The sequence below is a fragment of the Coregonus clupeaformis genome, chromosome 14 (genome assembly GCF_020615455.1).
Source record: "Coregonus clupeaformis isolate EN_2021a chromosome 14, ASM2061545v1, whole genome shotgun sequence".
Classification (NCBI taxonomy): Eukaryota; Metazoa; Chordata; class Actinopteri; order Salmoniformes; family Salmonidae; genus Coregonus; species Coregonus clupeaformis.
Window position 1 is genome coordinate 40,505,077 of NC_059205.1, and position 18,245 is coordinate 40,523,321.

Sequence of the window (18,245 nt, forward strand, 5' to 3'; positions counted from 1 at the left end):
ATGTTGTTTACATGCAAGCCTCCTATAATGCTCCTTTGTCTTGGAACGAGCTGCAAAATACTTTAAAACTAGAGGAGAGCATATCGCTTTTTCAATTAAAGCTCTCATAGAGGATAATGTTGTTGACCATTGTGATTGTTTTTATTGTATTGTATTGTGCTCTTGTGTTAGGTGTACACGCTGACTACTTCCTGCTGACCTCTTGCCAGGTCCCCCTCAAAAAAGATGTTTCTAACCTCAAGGGTCTTTTCCTGCTTAAATAAACTTTAAAAAATAACATCTTCAAATTTTGGAAATTGCCATTTCCGACTAATGATAAGCATTGTCTTATATTTGAGGGTTAATCGATTTTTGGTTTGGGAACAAAAGGAACACCCTAACATCTTATCTACAGTATAATCAGTATGAAAAATGTATGCACTCACTAACTGTAAGTCACTCTAGATAAGAACGTCTGCTAAATGACTAAAATGTAAATGTAAATAATCCTCCTAAATAGCATCTTGCAAGCTTCCGTTACCCATCCCCCCTATGGGTTTCCAATCGCTTGCTCTAGCGCTCTGTGCCTCTCTCTCTGTCCCTCTCCCTCTGTCTTTCTCTCTCTCTCTCGCTTCCTCTCTCTCGCTCTCTCTCTATTCTCTCTCTATTCTCTCCCTCTTCCGTTCTCTCATACATGATGATGCCCCCAGAGTTGTGTCCTACATCAGTCGAGTAAGGCAGCAAATTATTTTGTAATTAGCCTTAAAGCGTGGCTCTAAATTTGTCCTGTGCGTCCTGTGGTTCCAGCAGTTCAGCTGCAGTAGCTTCACCGGCAGATGTTTCGGTACAGAAAGAGCGAAAAGGAGAAAGAGAGCGAGAGAGAGAGGAGAGAGAAAGACTGAAGAGGGAAGTACTTGCAGTTCTGTTCGATTCTGCTAAGAGGAACGGTGGAGTGCAGTTACAGCAATTGATTGAATAAATGCGGTAAAATCTCTTCCGCTGCTGGCATGCCAAAAAGGAGAGAGAGACTAATGAAGTGAAGGTTAAGAATTGCTGGCGAGAGGAGAGAGTGAGAGGGATGAAGAGAGGGAGGAGTATAGGGAGATAGATAGCGGAGTGGGACAAGAGAGATGGGGAGACCAGGAGAAGCATGGAGTGTCAGTTCAGGGAGAAATAGGTGGGATTCCAGACTGCAGGAACAAAACTAAATATTTCCGAAGACAGAGTGATTATCAATGGGATGGCTTCGCAGTACTGCAGAAGATGGACAGTTAAAGGGAAACGACTTTGCCTCATTGGCTGATAGTGCTGGTCAGTGTTTAGCCAATCGGGTGCTGACCCTGTCCATCTCCTCCTCAGATGATGGGGAACAGCTGTGACCGAGGTACTGATTCACTCTCCTGTCTTTTTTCTCTAATTAGGGTCTATTGTTTTGGAATTAAGTTGATTATTTATGCTTAATTCTCATGTGTGCAGAGCACCATCGTTAAAAAGCCATTATGTTGGAAGTTTCTCTGTATGGACTGCTGCTTGCACAGCGTCTTTTCATTTAGGGTACTGTATACGTGTAATGCTCCATATGATGTGTTTGCTAGCATGTCTTTCACAAACACTGAACAGAATATTTGCCTAACTTCTTTGATCATCTTTACTTTGTGCTGTTTGTCAGTGTCCATAGTTGATATAATGCAGTAAGGATGTGCATGACGTTTGATGGGTGTCTCTCTCCCTCCAAGCCACCCCCGGCCAGAGAGCTCAGTCTTTCTGAATTATGATGCATGCAGCGTTTAAGACGGACCAGGCTGCAGCCAGGGGTGCCAAGAGGACAGTGTCTGAGAGTGAACTTGATATAGCACTTTGCAAAGTAGCCTTTTGAATAAAGCTGACTGCTGCATACTGTCTCACTTGTGCCTAAGTTGAATATAAAGGATAGATTACAGTTAGGGCTAGCTTTAGGGACAACCTGATCGAAACGTGGAATCTGACACGTGTTGCTCTAGTCTTGAGGTTATCTCAGTTCATTATCTTGTCTGCTAGAACTTGTTATTTTACTTCAAGTGGTTCTGGGTCGTTCTTTCACAGAGCATTCATGTTGCACAGGGTCAATCTGCTCTAAAATGGGGCTAAACTTAGCTTCCAATCAATCGCTCTCTGGATATTGGCCAGGGATCTCAATGTGACGGATGGTTTGAGACTTCTGTATTTGGAAGATGTGGCTTGCATTCTTGCTCTGTGCAACATTGGTAAGGCACTGGCAGGCATTTGTCTTGTATGCAGCTGCAGCAGAAGCTGCACTGGCTGTGGAAGTAAAGGTTGTGTCACATATGGCACCCTATTCCCTCAAAAGTAGTGCACTACATGGGGAATAGGATGCCATTTGGGACGTAGCCAGGGACTAGAGAAATTAGAGGGTCTTTGTCAGTTGAGGGACTGCTCCAGCCTCCTGCCTCCTGCCTCTAACCTGACCTGCCTGGGCACTGCTCCAGGAGGCTTGGCTGAGCTGACACTCCAGTACCCAGGCTTACTGGGGCCTAGCAGCTGGAGTCCCATGACAATGGCCCTGCCCTGCTGCTGTAAACTGAGACCACCGGAGGGAAGAATAAATGTGGGTGGGGTCCATCCTCATCCTTGACACAGAAAGCCATAACCTTACCGTACAGAGAGAGACAGAATAGTTTGTCAGAACGGACCAAAAATAACTGGCTTCTACAGAGAAACAGATTCATATTGTCATGTTGTTTTTTTCAGCCTGCCTGTTCAACGAGGATTACAGTGAATCACAATCAGTGACTTTATAGCTGAAACCTCATTGTTAATGAATTACAAACCCCTCTGAATAGCATTCTGAGATGGATTTTTTGTTGTTCTATTAACCATTTACTTGAGTTAGTGGCATTCATTCAATGCCATAGCTTGTCTTTTGGGGGAACAACACAGACTCTTGGCAGCCTGTGGCCTGAGGTAATTGCTTGCTTGATACAGCCCGTCTCTGTCTGGGTGTTCTATCTGTCCTCTACATGTACACACATCACTCTGGCTCCCTTCTCCCAAATGTCGCAGCATCTGTGTTCATAGAACTCAACATCCACCAGTCCAGGTTTCAAGGCAGCTATCTGTTTTGACTAATGTCTCTCGTGCTGGGGACTGGTCTAGTGGTAGTACTGCTGCCCCCAGGACCAGATATACCCCTGGAGGCAGCGGTTCGATCCCCTGTTCCATCACTCACTTTCCCTCCTGTAGCTCATCAGTCTCCCCATCTCATATTCTGACCTGTACTTGTTAATATAACTGTTTAAAAAAATTATTAATGTATAATGTCTCTCTCTCCCTGCCCCCCCCCTCTCCCTCTCTCTCTCTCTCCCCCTCTCTCTCTCTGTTGTCCACAGAAGTGTCTGCTGAGAGGTCCCCCAGGAGGCGGAGTATCTCAGGCCTGGGGAGTTCAGAGAAGAACATATCGCTGGACGTACCCAACACATCCCCCTTCAAAGTACCAGTGAGTTCTGTTGTTATGATTCAAAAATGTGTTTATTATCCAATGTACACTGATGTCCAACAGAAACGTGTCTTTTGCTTTATTCTAACCCCTCTAAAAAACACAAACATTAGACATGTTAAGTCTCTTTGTACCGTCATTGTTATGTTCAAAGCAATTAGCACACCATTAAGATTTCAATCCATACTTTATTCCTTTGATATCTCCTCAAGTTTGAAGCACATTGGCAGACAGCAGAGCCAAGCCTGCAGTTGGTTAGGCTTTATCTCCACTGTTAAAACTCCCCAGAGCTCCAGTGATGGCCATGGGCTTTCAGCTGCTCAGTCAGTGTGTAAAACTCTCTGCTATAAACATGGTCTTCCTATCCCATCGTAATGGAGACTCTGGGTCTGCGTCCCAAAGGGCACCCTATTCCAAATATAATGCACTACTTCTATGGACCCTGGTCAAAAGTAGTGCACTATGTAGGGAATAGGGTGCCCTTTGGGACGCAGCCCAGTCAGCATTGATTGGAGCCGTCATACACCAGGGAGTTTAACCTTGTTATACCACCCTGTCTCTCATACTATACATTCTGATTCATGTCAGTATGGTCTCCTCCTCAAAGTGAAGCAGTACTTGTCATTATTGTGTTGGGCTGAGGAGGGTTCATTCATAGAATTACCTATAGGATCTATTTATAGGATCTCTTATCTAGCCGTGTCTTGCCATAGATTATCTTAGAATACATCAGCATTCTTCTTATTTTCAGAGGTAGACTAGAAGTCTATAACCATCTCAATAACATTGTTGTGAAGTAAATGTAAGAGTGTTATGATGCGGTATGTTACGATGCGGTATGTACATCTTAGAAAACCTCTGCTTGCTAATCAGAGACGACGTGGGAGTGTGCCTCAAAGGACTGCGAATACACAGACGCATGCTTTTGATGATATTTATAACCAAAAGAATTGGGCCATGGCATGCATCACTGAAACTCGTACCTTTGGCATGTTATAGGGCTTCTTGTTACGGGTTTAGAAGATTTAGTTACAGATAGACGATGACATGTTGATAGTTTCAGATTCACCAAAGGGTCTAGTGGGTAGTAGCATCAGATAGGTGACTCATGTTTGTCTCCTTGTTTGTCAGTTTCTAGACTAGCTATTTTACCTGCGCACCGATATTGGAACGTCAGAGAGGTTCAGGTTGGGTCTCAGAGTGGGGAGTGCGGGTGGAATCAGGTCCATGTCATCTTATTCATTATGATCTAAAAGGCAACACTGATCCAAGATCAGCACTCCTACTCTGAGACACTTTATGAATACAGGCCCAGGCACTCCCAGCCCTCACTATGGAGTAGCCTAGCGTTTGTCTACTTGATGGAAACTAACATCCCCCAACCTCATGCTGGTTGTGGACCAAGTCAAAGTGAAGGCTGCTGTCCGGTTGTGCTGACATGACAGGCTTTATAAATGCAGGCACCCGGGGGAGCAGAGGGGAGAGGGTTGTGCTGTTGTTGTCTCTGACTGAAAATGAGCCGTTTGAGACACCTCCTCCACACTGCCAAGGTGAATGAGAAAGTCGAAAAGCTGACAAAGACTTCCAGTGCTCGTCCTCTCTGTGGACGTACAACAATCCCTCGCTACCGCTCTCTCCCTCTCTTTCTCCTCTTGCTCTTTCTCCTTCTCGCGCTCTCGCTCTCTCTCTATCGCCTTTCTGCCTCTCTCTCTCTCTCTGCCCCTCTCTCTCTCTCTGCCCCTCTCTCTCTCTGCCCCTCTCTCTCTCTGCCTCTCTCTCTCTGCCCCTCTCTCTCTTTCTCTGCCCCTCTCTCTTTCTCTGCCCCTCCCTCTCTCTCTGCCCCTCTCTCTCTCTCTGCCCCTCTCTCTCTCTGCCTCTCTCTCTCTCTCTCTATCGCCTCTCTGCCTCTCTCTCTCTGCCCCTCACTCTCTCTGCCTCTCACTCTCTCTGCCTATCTCTCTGCCTCTCTCTCTCTCTCTGCCCCTCTCTCTCTCTCTCTCTGCCCCTCTCTCTCTCTCTCTCTCTCTGCCCCTCTCTCTCTCTCTCTCTCTGTCCCTCTCTCTCTCTCTGCCCCTCTCTCTCTGCCCCTCTCTCTCTGCCTCTCACTCTCTCTCTGCCTCTCTGCCTCTCTCTCTCTCTCTCTCTCTCTCTCTCTTCTGCCTCTCTCTCTGCCTCTGCCTCTCTCTTTTTCTCTCTCTCTGCCTCTGCCTCTCTCTCTCTCTGCCTCTCTCTCTCTCTCTGCCTCTCTCTCTCTGCCTCTCTCTTTCTTGCTCTCTCTCTCTCTGCCTCTCTCTCTCTGCCTCTCTCTGCCTCATCTCATCAAATCATGTACAGTATATCATTGTGAGTCATTTTACAGAGCGTTTCAACACCTAATATAGTGGAGTGCACTTCATAGTGTTTATTGCAGCTTTGCTAATAAGTAACATGGCTTCCCTGTGCAGACTTGGCAATACTCTCTGAACGTCATAGAGGTCACAATATGCACTCGGTGTTGCATTACCATATCCTATATCAACATACAGGGTAAGCATTATACAGTAGTTGGAGTACAATAGATTTTCTTTTCCAAGACATACAATATCTGACACTGACTAATTCCTTCTGCTGTCAAAGTGACAAAGTTACACAATGGCAAAATTAGTGACACGTTTCCACTGCCTCTGACATACTGCTTATCTGTTAATGTATTTTTTCAACCATTTAATTAAGTAAAAAAAGAACAACAATTGCGTACTGTATATATCCTGATCATATTTTATTTGATATCTCAACTGTTACTGTAAAATGAGCAGAAAAAGCTCAAGGAAGTGATTGGGTGTTAGATATGACTAATACTGCGGTTAAAGGTGTCTCTGTCTCAGCTCTGACTCAAGTCCCCTATCGGTTTCAATGTGTCTACTCTTTCTGACATCGTCATAGTATTCAGTCTGAGTGGGGTTGTTTCACAACCCACCAACACTCTGTTCAGTTTCCCGTGTTTCACCAGAGCATGACAATGCATTACAATGGAATTCATTCCCCAACTTCATTGTGGTCAGCTGGTCACTCACACTAGCTACTAATTCACAAAATGAGCATACAAAAGTCTAAGACAAGGACAGTGTTGTACACAACGTCATTTTGCAATTATGTAGGCTACACATTACACAACATTCGTTAAAAATGAGTTTGAAATTGACCTGATAGAGTATGACCTGTGTGACACATTGGCCACTCATTACCACAGCACCTCTCCAAATACAAACACAGACTAGCCGCAACAACCGCTGGTGCCCACAGTAGACACACAGCCAGACATAGTAACAAATGTGTGTCTATGAGTATAGAAGTTCTCCTGAAGGTAATTTATTCTGTTGTACATTTTTAGGGGTTTTTCAGCAAACGTCTGAAGGGATCCATAAAGCGGACGAAGAGTCAGACCAAACTGGACCGCAACACCAGCTTCAGACTGCCCTCCCTGAGACCTTCAGAAAATGACAGGTAGGCTATTCACTCATCTCCTTCCATATTTCAAATGTTTCAATACAAAGGAACTGCATCTACAGTTCACATGGCTTGTCTTAATTCTGCCTCTTTAGGCCTGAGGGACTGCTCCTGCTACTGATCTTCATTTGGTTATTCATTTTCACCACATAAAAGTATATGCTCTTGGTCTTCCTTATGTGGTTCATTGCTGATGGGCCATGGATGTCCTTTCATGATGATGATAATAGATATATGATTATGGAGATGTAGAGAGGCGAGTGGGGGCGAGGTGGCTAGTCAGAAGTAAGGATGGAGAGAGTTTCTCCTGTGGTGTGTGTTGTATTGTGGTGTGCATCACAAAGTGCAATTACTACATTCATCTGTAATACCCTGTCTGTTGCGTGGGATTGATTACCAAGGTGCTGGTTTATACAGCATTTATACAGCCTTTTAAGAAGATACCCACATCTTACATTATGTTCCCATCCATTATCAGTCCTGAGTGCTATTCCGAGAAATGTGTCTTTAATTCCAGGATTATAAACCTGTGCTATAATGGCATTACTGTAGGCCTGACTGCTTTCTTCCCTCCCTCACATGCAGTCAATATAATAGTAGAATTAGGCATTGTTGTATCCATACATGTGAGACCAAGACAAAGACAGATGTAATCCTTTGTTACAGTGTGCTACCCTCCTTTTCGTTGGTCTGAACAGTGGATAGCTAATGTTGATATGTTTGGGGTTCTCAATGCTCCAGTGAGTTTGCTGAACAGTATTGGTTTGAGGAGGGGAGGGGAGGTGGAGGGGGTGCCTGTCACCTCCTCCCTCCTCCTTCCACCCTGCGGGGCCCTGCCTGGCGGGCTTCCTCCCTGCTCTAAGGAGGGGGGTCACCCCATGCTGGTCTCTCTGCTGCCTGGCGTGGGCCGAGTCACCCCGTGTTCATATACAGCTCCATGCGCCAGGCAGAATATGCAGAGTCAGTACCATTACAGAGATACTCACTCACTCACTCTCTGACTGTACTGTGCAGATTGTAGCCTACAGAGTTAGTGATGAACACAGGCTAGCGGCCATAGAGATAAGTACTGTATCTATCTTTATGCTAGTGGCTGAGCGGGTAACTGGTAGGCTACATGCTTATAGTACTGTCAGCTTTCCCTGGGATGACATGACATCTGTCACTGTGTACAGCAGTACGCCCACGTGGGTGACGTCTGCCTGCCCTGTGAGCCAGCGGAGTAGTGAAAGTGGACTTTAGAGGCATTAGAGCCAGCAGGACTGGGGGATAATGGTCGGCATGAGGATGAGCTGCAGCCTCTTTCTGCAATCGTTAACTAACGTCAGTGACTCCCAGTAAGGACCATACTACAGCATCAGCATGGCCGCCATGGCGACCAGCGCCACCTCTTCACTCCTCAGGAGGGCCAGGAATGCCCACCTACCTAAGTCACTGCGCTTCAGGTAGGGAGGGCAGCATCATAGAAATAGAACTCATTCTAGTTGTGTGGGCAGCATGTCTCCTCCTGGTTACAGAATGCTGGGCTGAATGACCAGGGCATTGTTTGCTACATTTATAATGATCTGATTGGTGACAATCCTATCTTTCGTTTTTATTTGATGTAGATGGGACATGTCTCCTCTGCTGTAAAATGTGATGTTTTGTTATTTCATACAATACTACACTGTTTTTGTCCCATCTGAACCTGCTAAATTATAGAAATTACAGCATGCAATATCATACCAGGTTGAATTCTATGTGATTCTGCTTCAAAGTACTACTAGTTCATAATCAGATAGCATTTTGTTAATTCAAGGAGCTGCGGAGCGGTGGTGTGGTCAGAGCTAAGTACGTTCCTCTCCTTCCTCCCAGCGGACGTATCAGGTTTCCATCCTAATGCAGTGGACATAGTGAGGGCTGGCGTTCAGAAAGGCAACCTGATTAGTTTTCAAAAGACTTTGAGGATGACGGCAGCAGCTCGTTTTAAAAAGATTAGACTCCCTGAGAGGACATAAATTTTTTGACTTTTTCACCACAAGTGCTCTGCGACGAATTTCAATATGTCGGCTATCCACTTATGTGCTGATAAAAACACAGATTGTTCTCAACATAATGCATCTTTCTCTAAACAGTGTAATGAGACAGCTCAAAGCACAACAAATTACCTGTACGCCCACAATGTGTTTACGACTTAAAGGCAAACTATGACTCACAGGTACAGATTTAAATAAATAATCAGGTTATGATTCACATCAGTATCATTGTTGTATGCATCTTTGGAATCCTTTGCTGGATTGAGAGGGCAGATCTGTTTCCTCCCAAACCCTTAATCTGGGTTTACATAATTCAGTTGGCGAGGCATGTTGCATGTTGAGAAGGCGGATGCCAAAAGATTACGAGGGCACAGATGCACTCTGCAGCAGACTGAAGACACAGGCACGCACAATGGATGGATGTGTGCTAGTGACTAGTGAGGCGGCTGCAGACTGAGAGAAGAGGACAGAGGAGTCTGCTTTCTCTCTCCTCCGTTGGCACTCCTATTACTTGTTCAAATGGTAGGCATCAGCACACCCACTCCCTTGTGTGTGAGCTTTTGCATGATCCCCTTATAAGCTTCTGTTCTTCAAAATATCAGTCTAGACTACCTGGTTGATAACTTTGTTGTGACACCGTACAAGCAAGATAATGAGGAGAAAATGTTATCCCTTTATATATGGGGAACTAAAAATACTAATGTTGCAAATCTGAGACATCGTGTGTGTTCCAAATAGGACCCTATTCCCTACATAGTGCACTACTTTTGACCAGAGCCCTATGGGAATGCGAATTATAGAGTGCCATTTGGAATGCAACCATAGTAGGTATGGGTCATCTTTATGCAAGAACTGTCCTGTAAGGAGATAAGTTGATAAGTAATGAAGAGTGGTATTGTGATGATGCTTGGCTGGTGAGGTAGGTAGGATGTTGTTTTATAGTTGTATGTAGGCCATGATGCTTTAACCCAGACATATGGGCCACATAATTCATGAAGACTATTCGCCAGGCCATTGCGGCCAATAGCAACAGACAGACAGTTTGTTTTCTCAGCATGGTATCAGGATAACGACGCCTTAATTCCATATGCCTCAAAAGACAAACATAATCAATTAAGGCTTTGGCCTCTTAGGATCATTGTTACCTCATTGTGAACAATGACCATACTATATGTAGAATGACACACACATCATGTTTCAAGGGCCTCTCAGAAGGACCTTGAATGTCTCTTCTTTTAAGTGTTCGATTTTTCTAACTAAGTGGCCCTAAAATAATTACTAATATTTGCCTCTCTTCTCTGAAAGTTTACCAGACAAAATCTATTTTTATTACGGTATACAGCTTTATTTTATTACAATAATGCCTCCAGACTACTTCCTCCTAAAATGTCTCTTTGTCTTCGATAGCTCGTAAACACAACATTGATTGTCTGGAATCTCTTACTCTCACTCACACTCGAGGGTGCCCTGTAATTCAGAATAAACTACTTTAACTGCTTTCAATTAATATCTAGTATTAACCACTGCTACTGACTACTTAGTTGTCTTCTAAACAATTTATAATTTAATTTAATTTAATTACCAACAGCTGAAAGTGACAACAGATCTGAATCGAATTGCAATGATCAGTCCATGGGAATTACTATCTATCCAAGTGATAATGCTTGTACATATGTCCATCCCCTTGGGGATGGCAGCGAACAAAATGGTCCTCGTCACTAAAGTGAATTAGATTTCTTGATCCCTGATTCTTAGAAGTCATCTGACATGTGGCGATTATGTAAGCCTACTGTTATATATTATGCATTTTGTGTTGTGCATGCATTACATTGCTACACATTCAGTCAGTGATTGTATCCTTTGACTAACATTTCCCTTTCCTACCATTTGGCTATTATGTAAGGGTCTATTTTTGTGTTATTATTAGGGCTGTGATTATAGCAGTGTCGCTATATTTTTTCCATTGCAAAAATGAAAACATGAAGCAGACTTAACTCTTTGGTCCTTTTAAAAACCTGCTGTATGTCAAATATTTGTTTGCTATAGCTTGGAAAATAAATAAATATGACTCTGGATGACAACATAATGACGTTTGTTTCCAACATTAGGGCTGTTTTCCTACAGAAGTTAAATCCGCTTCGTATTTTGTTTCCTTGCCACGACACTCACAAGTATTGCGATACTGGTATCTTCCCAGCCCTAGTTATGTATTTTTGAATTATCATGCAGTGTTGCATTTCATAATTGTTGCACTTTGAAAATGAATGCTTTGCTAAACAACACCTGTTGACTTCCATTCCCCTCCCCTACCTGTAGTGTTGTGCTCTGATGGAAAGCCCAGGTAGTTTTGTCCGAGGTGTTTGTGAGCAGAGCAGCACATCCCTTCGTCATCCCATGCTGCTGCACTTGAGTCAAGTCTCCTTGTAGTGGCATTCCTATGGAAACAGGCTCAAGGGTCCGACAGATGGGCCAGCCCAGGTCCTTGTTTACCACCTGTGAATCAAATGAAAAGTAGTTACAAAGGGAAGCTGGAAAGGCCTTGTATATGCTGGTCCTCCTTCACTTTTTACAGTTTCATGGAAATAGAATGATAAGGAGTTGAGACTGAATGGTAAAGGCAGTAGAACCAAGGACAGTGGACTGGAACTGAAAAGAGAAGAGAACCGTCCCAAAAGGAATGGAATGAGATCCAGATAGAGAGATGCTCTGGGGATATTCCTTCAACTGGCTGTTCATTTGTTTTTCGTAGGTATTACTGCTTCCTGGAATGTTCTAGTGAGTGATTGCTGGAATAGTGCGGATAAATCTTGAATGACAGTCTTAAAGAAAGACAACAGCTGGTTGTGTTTTGGGATCACATGCACAGTATACATTTTTTAGGGTCCTCCAACTTGCAGTGTGTTGGTTTTAAAGCTTCCTAGTGGCCATTTTTTATCTGTGGTGAGTACAACTTGTCAGCGGAGGAGTCCAACATCTTTTGACACATTTAGGGATTTAGCGCCTCAGAGCAGAATTGTCTCCCATGCTGTGAATGCTCTGAATTAAGAAGTAATGATGTAAACCGTAACCAAATGCCATGTTTCTGTCTTCCAGATCCCGAGGGCTGCCTAAGTTAAAGGAGTCGTGTTCTCACGAGTCCCTGCTCAGCCCGGGAAGTGCAGTAGAAGCCCTGGATCTGGGAATGGAGGAAGATGTTTACGTCAAGCCTCTCCACAGTAGCATACTGGGACAGGAGTTCTGCTTCGAGGTAACATCTTGTTCAACTACTTTGATAAAGCTATTGTAAATATAATAATACTTGTTAATGAGTGCTCGCTGTGCCTCAATACAAAGGCAGCTAGCTGCCTGCTGCCTAGCCATAGACTCCTAGGTGATGTAATGCATTAAAAAGCCTTTAGTTATGCTCATCATGCTTCTGTCTCTGTCCTCTCCAGGTGACCTACTCAGGAGGCAGTAAGTGTTTCAGCTGCTCCTCAGCCTCAGAGAGAGACAAATGGATGGAGAACCTGAGGAGGACGGTCCAGCCAAACAAGGTGAGACCACAGGCTGTGTCCCAAATGGCACCCTTTTCCCTATATAGTGCACTACTTTTGACCAGGGTCCATCTGGTCAAGGTTAGTGCACTATATAGGGTATAGGGTACAATTTCGGACACAGAAATATTGATGCCCTCTATATTTTCTGAAGGTGACCCACTCTTCTTCACTTCTTGTTTTTTAGTTACATTTTCTTACCAATATCAGTTTAGTTATAACTGTGTTATTAAGGGTCAATGTTCCCCCTCATTGGGATTCAATACTCATTTGATGTCTTCCCAGGACAACTGCCGACGAGCAGAGAACGTCCTCCGGCTATGGATCATCGAGGCCAAGGACCTGCCTCCAAAGAAGAAGTATTTCTGTGAACTGTGCCTGGATGACGTTCTATACGCGCGCACCACCAGCAAGACCCGGGCTGACTGCCTGTTCTGGGGGGAACACTTTGAGTTCTACAGCCTGCCTTCTGTCCGTAGCATCACCGTGCACATCTACAAGGACGTGGACAAGAAGAAGAAGAAGGACAAGAACAACTACGTGGGCCTGGTCAACATCCCCATCGGGGGGGTGACGGGGAGGCAGTTTGTGGAGAAGTGGTACCCTGTCAGCACCCCCACCACCAGCAAGGGCAAAGGAGGAGGGCCGTCGATCCGGATCAAGTCCCGCTTCCAGACCATCTCCATCCTGCCCATGGAGCAGTATAAGGAGTTTGCAGAGTTCATCACTAACAACTACACCATGCTGTGTTCTGTTCTGGAGCCGGTGATCAGTGTGAAGAACAAGGAGGAGATGGCCTGTGCCCTTGTTCATATCTTACAGAGCACCGGACGGGCCAAGGTAATTCCTATACTTTAGAAACTCCATCTCTGCTCTGAACAGACTACTTCTCCATCATCTCTCCCACTGTGCCTCCCTCCCTCTACTGGCTATAACTTCCTCGGGGTATCCCATTCAGTTGTGTCCATCTATTTGCCTACATTCATATTAGCACCTCTAGGACATTAAGTACCGTACTGCAGTTTTTCCTTCTCTGCAGACATTGCAATCTCAGTAAATCAAAGTTCGCTCTCCTCCTCCACCCCAGGACTTCCTGACAGATCTGGTGATGTCAGAGGTGGACCGGTGTGCAGACCACGATGTCCTGATCTTCAGAGAGAACACGCTGGCCACCAAGGCCATAGAGGAGTTCCTCAAACTGGTGGGACAGAAGTACCTGCATGACGCACTAGGTGAGAGGGGAGGGTTAATTATATAAGAGACCTTAGAAAGTGGAGACCTCACAAATGTAAACATTACAACTTGCAGTTCTGAAGACAGCGTCACATTTGGTAGCAAAGAGCGGTGCAACTGCGGTAGACTGGTTTGCAAACTATTCCATGTTCTTAGTCCATGGCGTATTACTGTTCTTCAACCCAGTCTGTGTTTTCTCCTGAATACTGTAGGAGAGTTCATCAAAGCACTGTATGAGTCAGATGAGAACTGTGAGGTGGACCCGGGGAAGTGTTCTGCCAGTGAGCTCCCTGAGCACCAGAGCAACCTGAAGATGTGCTGCGAGCTGGCCTTCTGCAAGATCATCAACTCCTACTGGTGAGATCAGCCTCTCAGCACTCTGACCCTGAAGTCACATATAGCCAAAGGGCCTTGGTTTGCCTCCACTTAGGGCAAGTCAAAAGTTCTAGCTCCTTGTAAATGGGTAGCTACAGCATTGTGTGAATAAAGAAGAATATCTGTAAACATTGATGACTCCAATTTTTGGGGACTTGCTTAGTCTTGCTGTTCTAAAAGAGATTGTCATAGAGTTGGGTGATACATCTGGCATGGCTTCAATATAGTGATGATGTAAAGTGCATGCTGCCACCTGCTGGTTATTTCTGGTGGTGTATGTGTCTGTTTGTGATGACTGAAACTGTTTATGATCTCAATTAATCTTATTGGAATTCCTCGCATCCGATCTCCTGGCGTCCTTCTCAACCATATTGGAGGAGAGGGTCCCCTCAGACCTTCTTCTCCAATGCGTTCTGAGAACGAGGTGAGGAGAGAGGATGAATTGAGAAGGAGCCTGACTCTCTCTTCTGCCTCCCTAGTGTGTTCCCGCGGGAGCTAAAGGAGGTGTTTGCAGCGTGGAAGCAGCAGTGTCTGTCCCGAGGGAACCAGGACATCAGCAAGCGCCTCATCAGCGCCTCCCTGTTCCTCCGCTTCCTCTGTCCCGCCATCATGTCACCCTCACTCTTCAGCCTCATGCAGGAGTACCCCGATGACCGCACCTCCCGTACCCTCACCCTCATCGCCAAGGTCATTCAGAACCTGGCTAACTTCGCCAAGTAGGTTTACCCCTTTACTGGTAGCGTGGTAGATAATATCACGGCTGCGTTTCAAATGGCACCCTAATTGTTGGTTGTGTGCACACCCTGGACTAAATTTCTCTGAACTCACTTGATCACCTTTACAAGTTTACAAGATGCCAATCCTAGCTGAGTAGAAAGCAGGTTAAACCAATGTTGGTTGTCTGTGTCCAAAGGTTTGGTAACAAAGAGGAGTACATGGCATTTATGAACGACTTCCTGGAGCACGAGTGGGCAGGTATGATGCGTTTCCTCACAGAGATCTCCAACCCAGAGACCATCTCCAATACACCGGGATTTGAAGGTTACATCGACCTTGGCCGGGAGCTGTCAGTCCTCCACTCGCTGCTGTGGGATGTGGTGTCCCAGTTGGACAAGGTAAGGAAGACCTTGGAGTGGGCAGCAGTGATACGTCTGTTAACAGATGTTCCAAAAACATAGTTTGGGTCGCAAATGGTGCCCTATTCCCTTTATAGTTCACTACTTTTGACCAGGGCCCATAGGGCTCTGGTCAAAAGTTGCACACTATATAGGGAATAGGGTGCCATTTGGGACACAACTATATCTTCTGTAAGCCTGAAGCGTAACGCTTGTTGTACTTTAATGACATGCTCAGGCTCCTAATTGTGGCCCTTAGTAGGTATCTGTTAAGAGGCTCTGCTGCAAATGATGCTTTGCAGTGGTGCGTAGTGGGTTTGGGTCTGCACATCTGAATGTGTGCTATCATTACGACAAATATCTTTTTTTTCCACTGTTTGCAGGCTTGGACGGGAGTTTTATAGCGGTTATTAATCTAAAATAACACATTTATGATTCTGAAAAATACTGATTGTAATGGTTTTGTGGATGAAATGTGGGTAAATGGGTCTTAATCATATAACTGAGCTATGATCTAATGATATCAAGTGGTGTTAGGACAAAAGTCTTCCTAATCAGCTTACACCACATTGACTTGACTTGCATATTAAGCCTCTCGTGGCTAAAGGGTTAGTGACTTTATGAGAAGAGGAAAACTAATTACACAGTCCAGGATGTTTTTACCCCTACCGCTTTTCACTATGACGTTCCCTAAAAATGAAAATGTAGAGTCTAGAAGTTTTAAAGCAGGGTAATGTCACCCACTCATTCTCTGCACCCGGCCACCACTCACCCTAACCTTAATCCTGCAAGGCTCCTACACTGTACCCTGTGTTTATTTATTTATTTATTTATTTATTAATGCATGTTTGTTTATTTTACATGTTTACAGTGCCTTCAGAAAGTATTCACACGTTTTACACATTTTGTTGTTACAGCCTGAATTTAAAATGGATTAAATTGAGATTTTGTCACTGATCTACACACAATACCCCATAATGTCAAAGTGAAATTATGTTTTTAGAAAAGTTTACAAATTAATTTAAAAAAGCTGAAATGTCTTGAGTCAATAAGTATTCAACCACTTTGTTATGGCAAGCCTAAATAAGTTCAGGATAAAAAATGTGCTTAACGACTCACTTTGTGTGCAATAATAGTGTTTAACATGATTTTTACATGACTAACACATCTCTGTACCCCACACATACAAATGATCTGTAAGGTCCCTCAGTCGAGCAGTGAATTTCAAGCACAGATTCAACCACAAAGACCAGGGAGGTTTTCCAATGGTTCTATTGGTAGATGGGTAAAAAAAAAAAAAAAAAGACATTTAATATTCCTTTGAGCATGGTGCAGTTATTAATTACACTTTGGATGGTGTATCACTACAACCAGTCACTACAAAGATACAGGCACCCTTCCTTACTCAGTTGCCGGAGAGGATGGAAACTGCTCAGGGATTTCACCATGAGGCCAATGGTGATTTTAAAACAGTTAGAGTTTAATGGCTGTGATAGGAGATAACTAAGGATGGATCAACAACATTGTAGTTACTCCACAATACTAACATAAATGACAGAGTGAAAAGACGTAAAAAATATTCCAAAACATGCATACTGTTTGCAATAAGGCACTAAAGTATTACTGCAAATAATGTGGCAAATACATTTTATTTTTTTCCTGAATACAAAGCGTTATGTTTGGGGCAAATCCAACACAACACATCACTGAGTACCACTCTTCATATTTTCAAACATGGGGGTGGCTGCATAATGTTATGGGTATGCTTGTCATCAGCAAGGACTAGGGAGTTTTTTAGGATATTAATAAACGGACTTGGTTCAGTCTGCTTTCCAACAGACACTGGGAGACAAATTCACCTTTCAGCAGGACAATGACCTAAAACACAAGGCCAAATATACACTGGTTGCTTACCAAGATGACGTTGAATGTTCCTGTGTGGCCTAGTTACAGTTTTGACTTAGAAAAAGTCAAGGGATGTGAATACTTTCTGAAGGCACTGTATGTTTATTCTTCTGTGAACCCTAGGTTTTTACAGTATTCATTTCAATACTCCTTACATCTTACTCTTACCTCACAACCTTCTTCATTAGTTTGCCCTTGATGCATGTTTGCTGTGTTTGGAATGGCTGTTATTTAGTGGCATGTGTTGTTTTTATATTTTTTTACCCCAAATGTATTCATTTCCTTATGTTTTCTCCTCAATTTTTTTCTGCCTCTACGCCCCCACCCCTCCCTCCTTTTCCACTCCACCCTTCTACTCCGCCCGACACACACTGTGTCTCCATGGTTACACTGTCCCGACAACACCAATGCATTATGGTGCTTCTCATTGCCAACCAACCAACCAACAAACCAACCCACCAATCCTCTGTCCTCCAAACCTTCTGCCATCCTCATTCCACAATGCTGGGTGACGTGGCCTGGTGCTGCTGCCCCTCGTCATGGTAACGTGCAACCCAGGGTGAAAATTCCTTCCTGCAGGCGACCGTAGCCAAGCTGGGCCCCCTGCCCCGCATCCTGGGGGACATAGCCCGCTCTCTGTCCAGCCCCACACCCATCCAGCAGCAGCTCCGACGCTTCCAGGACTACAGCTCCTCACACAACATCAGCGGCAGCGTCTCCTCAGGCCTGCAGAGGATATTCGAAGATCCGGCCGACAGGTAGGGCTCCAAAATGGTCACAACCGCTGCAACCATATTGCCAATCACCACCCAGCCATGCATGGTCTAATTCTGTGGTGTAGTTCTGGCTGTAGTTCTTTTCAAAGGCTGTTTCGTCTGGTGATTTTGTGCCAGTTAATCTAGAGATTCAGCTTTCATACATAAAGTTGAGAGATGTTGGTATATGTTCATGCAGTTTATATGGATAGGTTGTTTTATGGTGCATTGATTTGGGAGATGACTCACTGCTAGGATCTTTCTAAATAAAGCTGCAGCTAGAGACTTCCTATTTTTAGCGGCTGTAGAGATAATGAGGGAATCTGAGATGGACGTTTTTCCGGCTTTAAAGTGAA

At 44.4% G+C, this 18,245-nt stretch overlaps 1 protein-coding gene across 6 annotated transcripts in view; it reads left to right on the forward strand.

Moving 5' to 3' along the window:
• Window positions 1–18,245, forward strand: part of LOC121580902 (ras GTPase-activating protein nGAP-like) — a 99,550-nt gene that overhangs the window by 64,450 nt on the left and 16,855 nt on the right. For 2 of the 6 annotated variants that reach the window (XM_041896070.2, XM_041896074.2), the window contains 10 exons: window positions 3,366–3,472; window positions 6,843–6,955; window positions 12,067–12,220; window positions 12,408–12,506; window positions 12,792–13,346; window positions 13,594–13,738; window positions 13,952–14,096; window positions 14,594–14,830; window positions 15,028–15,229; window positions 17,693–17,892. In XM_041896070.2, the coding sequence (XP_041752004.2) occupies window positions 3,366–3,472; window positions 6,843–6,955; window positions 12,067–12,220; window positions 12,408–12,506; window positions 12,792–13,346; window positions 13,594–13,738; window positions 13,952–14,096; window positions 14,594–14,830; window positions 15,028–15,229; window positions 17,693–17,892 (1,957 nt within the window). Of the gene's footprint in view, window positions 1–612; window positions 1,364–3,365; window positions 3,473–6,842; window positions 6,956–8,242; window positions 8,404–12,066; window positions 12,221–12,407; window positions 12,507–12,791; window positions 13,347–13,593; window positions 13,739–13,951; window positions 14,097–14,593; window positions 14,831–15,027; window positions 15,230–17,692; window positions 17,893–18,245 lie in introns of those variants that run through there. The other 4 variants (XM_041896073.2, XM_041896072.2, XM_041896071.2 and 1 more) reach the window with 4 other exon arrangements.